Source organism: Rhagoletis pomonella, unplaced genomic scaffold (genome assembly GCF_013731165.1).
Source record: "Rhagoletis pomonella isolate Grant_MI unplaced genomic scaffold, Rhpom_1.0 Rhpom_scaffold_00003, whole genome shotgun sequence".
In the NCBI taxonomy this organism is placed as follows: Eukaryota; Metazoa; Arthropoda; class Insecta; order Diptera; family Tephritidae; genus Rhagoletis; species Rhagoletis pomonella.
In genome coordinates, this window is record NW_023458557.1 from 89296140 (window position 1) to 89298026 (window position 1887).

The 1887-nt window shown below is 39.7% G+C and overlaps 1 protein-coding gene across 1 annotated transcript; it reads right to left on the minus strand.

Moving 5' to 3' along the window:
• Window positions 1–426: 426 nt before the first annotated feature.
• LOC118736676 (trypsin) lies at window positions 427–1245 on the minus strand. The gene has a single exon (XM_036466716.1). It carries the CDS (start codon window positions 1237–1239, stop codon window positions 427–429), a length of 813 nt encoding a protein of 270 aa, XP_036322609.1. The 5' UTR covers window positions 1240–1245.
• Window positions 1246–1887: the final 642 nt, after the last annotated feature.

Consider the following 1887-nt stretch of genomic DNA (forward strand, 5'->3'; position numbering starts at 1 on the left):
TGTACACAGGAAGAATTAAAACAAATTCTTTATCTCAATCAGTTAATATTGTCACGTTCATTGTACTCAGTTTGGACTATCCAAAACTGTAGTACGAAATTTTAATTGCTAGTGCGTGAGCTATCGCTACCGACATTGCAGTAAACTAATAAATATCTTGTCATGACCAAAAAATTTAAAACCATTTGGTCGCTCCCGTAGTCATAAATTACTCGTAAATATAAACAGTTTGATTCAGATAAGATAATCTTGAGTAGGCATAAACCGAATTGCCGGCCGCTTTAAAAATTTATGGCGTCTAGAAGCTCTGGTACTAATCTCTATTAGAGAGATTAGAGAGATTAAAGTTTATTTGCATGTAAGCACATTTTTTTTTTCTTTTATTTAAACTATTTATTTAAATTGTAATAACCCAAAAAAAATGTATTAATGCAATATGTAGTATGCCCATTGAACTTCTGTAATCCAACTAATATAGCGCGAGACCTCAGTGTAAATTGTTGGACGTCCATTGTATCCACATGGCAAGTATCCCCATGAAGTTATGCCGACTAGCTCAGCTCCACCCGTGGTTTCGTACACCAATGGACTGCCACCATCTCCAAAGCAAGCCGATGTCTTAGCGCAAATCTGATTGGTTCCCAATGGTGTATCTACTGGTAATTCCTCACGACACCCGTTATCAGATAGCACTTCGCTCTGAGAAAACTGCAATTTTTTCTCGTACTCCTGTGCATCAGCATCTGTCAAACCCCAACCATATGTATGGGAGGTCTTATTAGTGTATGCTTCTCCTTGGTATGGCAAAATAATTGAATACACATTGCTATTGAATTCGAAAGGCTGCGAGACGTGTAGGAGCGCAATGTCTGGAGAACTTACGTCACTTGCATTGAATTGCTTGTGATTGAAGTAAAAATCAATGTTGCGAATTTGTGCGTTCTCTATATCGGAGCGATCCTGTATGCCGGCGTAAATTGGTAGCCCGATTGCATCGCCATTTAAATTATTCAATTCGCTCAAACAATGTGCAGCTGTCAGCACCCATTCCCTGCCGATTATGGCACCAGCGCAAACATGTCCATATGCAATGGACGACACACTAAGCGAAACCAGATATGGTGTCAATTGCAACGCAGTGGTCTCTTCACCACCAATGATTCGAGACTCAGGTCTTAAGGTTTTAGGCGCAGCACATGCCGAACCGACCAACAGAAATGCGAGTAAGAAGTTCTTCATCGTAATGGCTCAAACGCTAATAACTACAATGCGAAGTTCTCACGACTGGCACCGGATTTTATATGTATCCGTTCTTGGCTGATAAGAGCTACTAGCCAGCAGGAAAAAGAGAAATAGAAATACAGTAGATTTACTATTTTGTAAGCATTCCCTTTAACAGCTATGTACCTGCTGTATAGTATAATAAGTGAGCCGACTCCCAGTCGTTGTCCGCTCTCTTGGATACACTAAAAAAAAATGTAATTTTACGATAATTTAGCAAAAAAAAAGTGGTGCCGCCTTATTTGTCAGGAAAAAGCATCCATTACACTGTTTTAGTATTCCCATTTAATCTGTTTTAAATCTAAACGATTTACGAATAAATCGGAGCAGATAGCTGGCTGCTAAAGACCTCCGAATCACAAGAAGAACCCAGTAAATTCGGTTATTTCTCTCAAATCCAGCTTGTGGTATTCATGAACTCAATTAGTTTCAGTAGGTTGATATCACTTATGTCTATTAAACCGCAGTAGCAGGGTAGTGCTGGGCAATTACGAGCAGATGCTCCACAGTTTCTTTTGCATCTGGTGAATTACAGCTAAGACAAGACGTCTTGTGTTCTAGTTCTAGTCTTACAGCATAGATTCCCATGGCCCAGTGCGCTGTGTA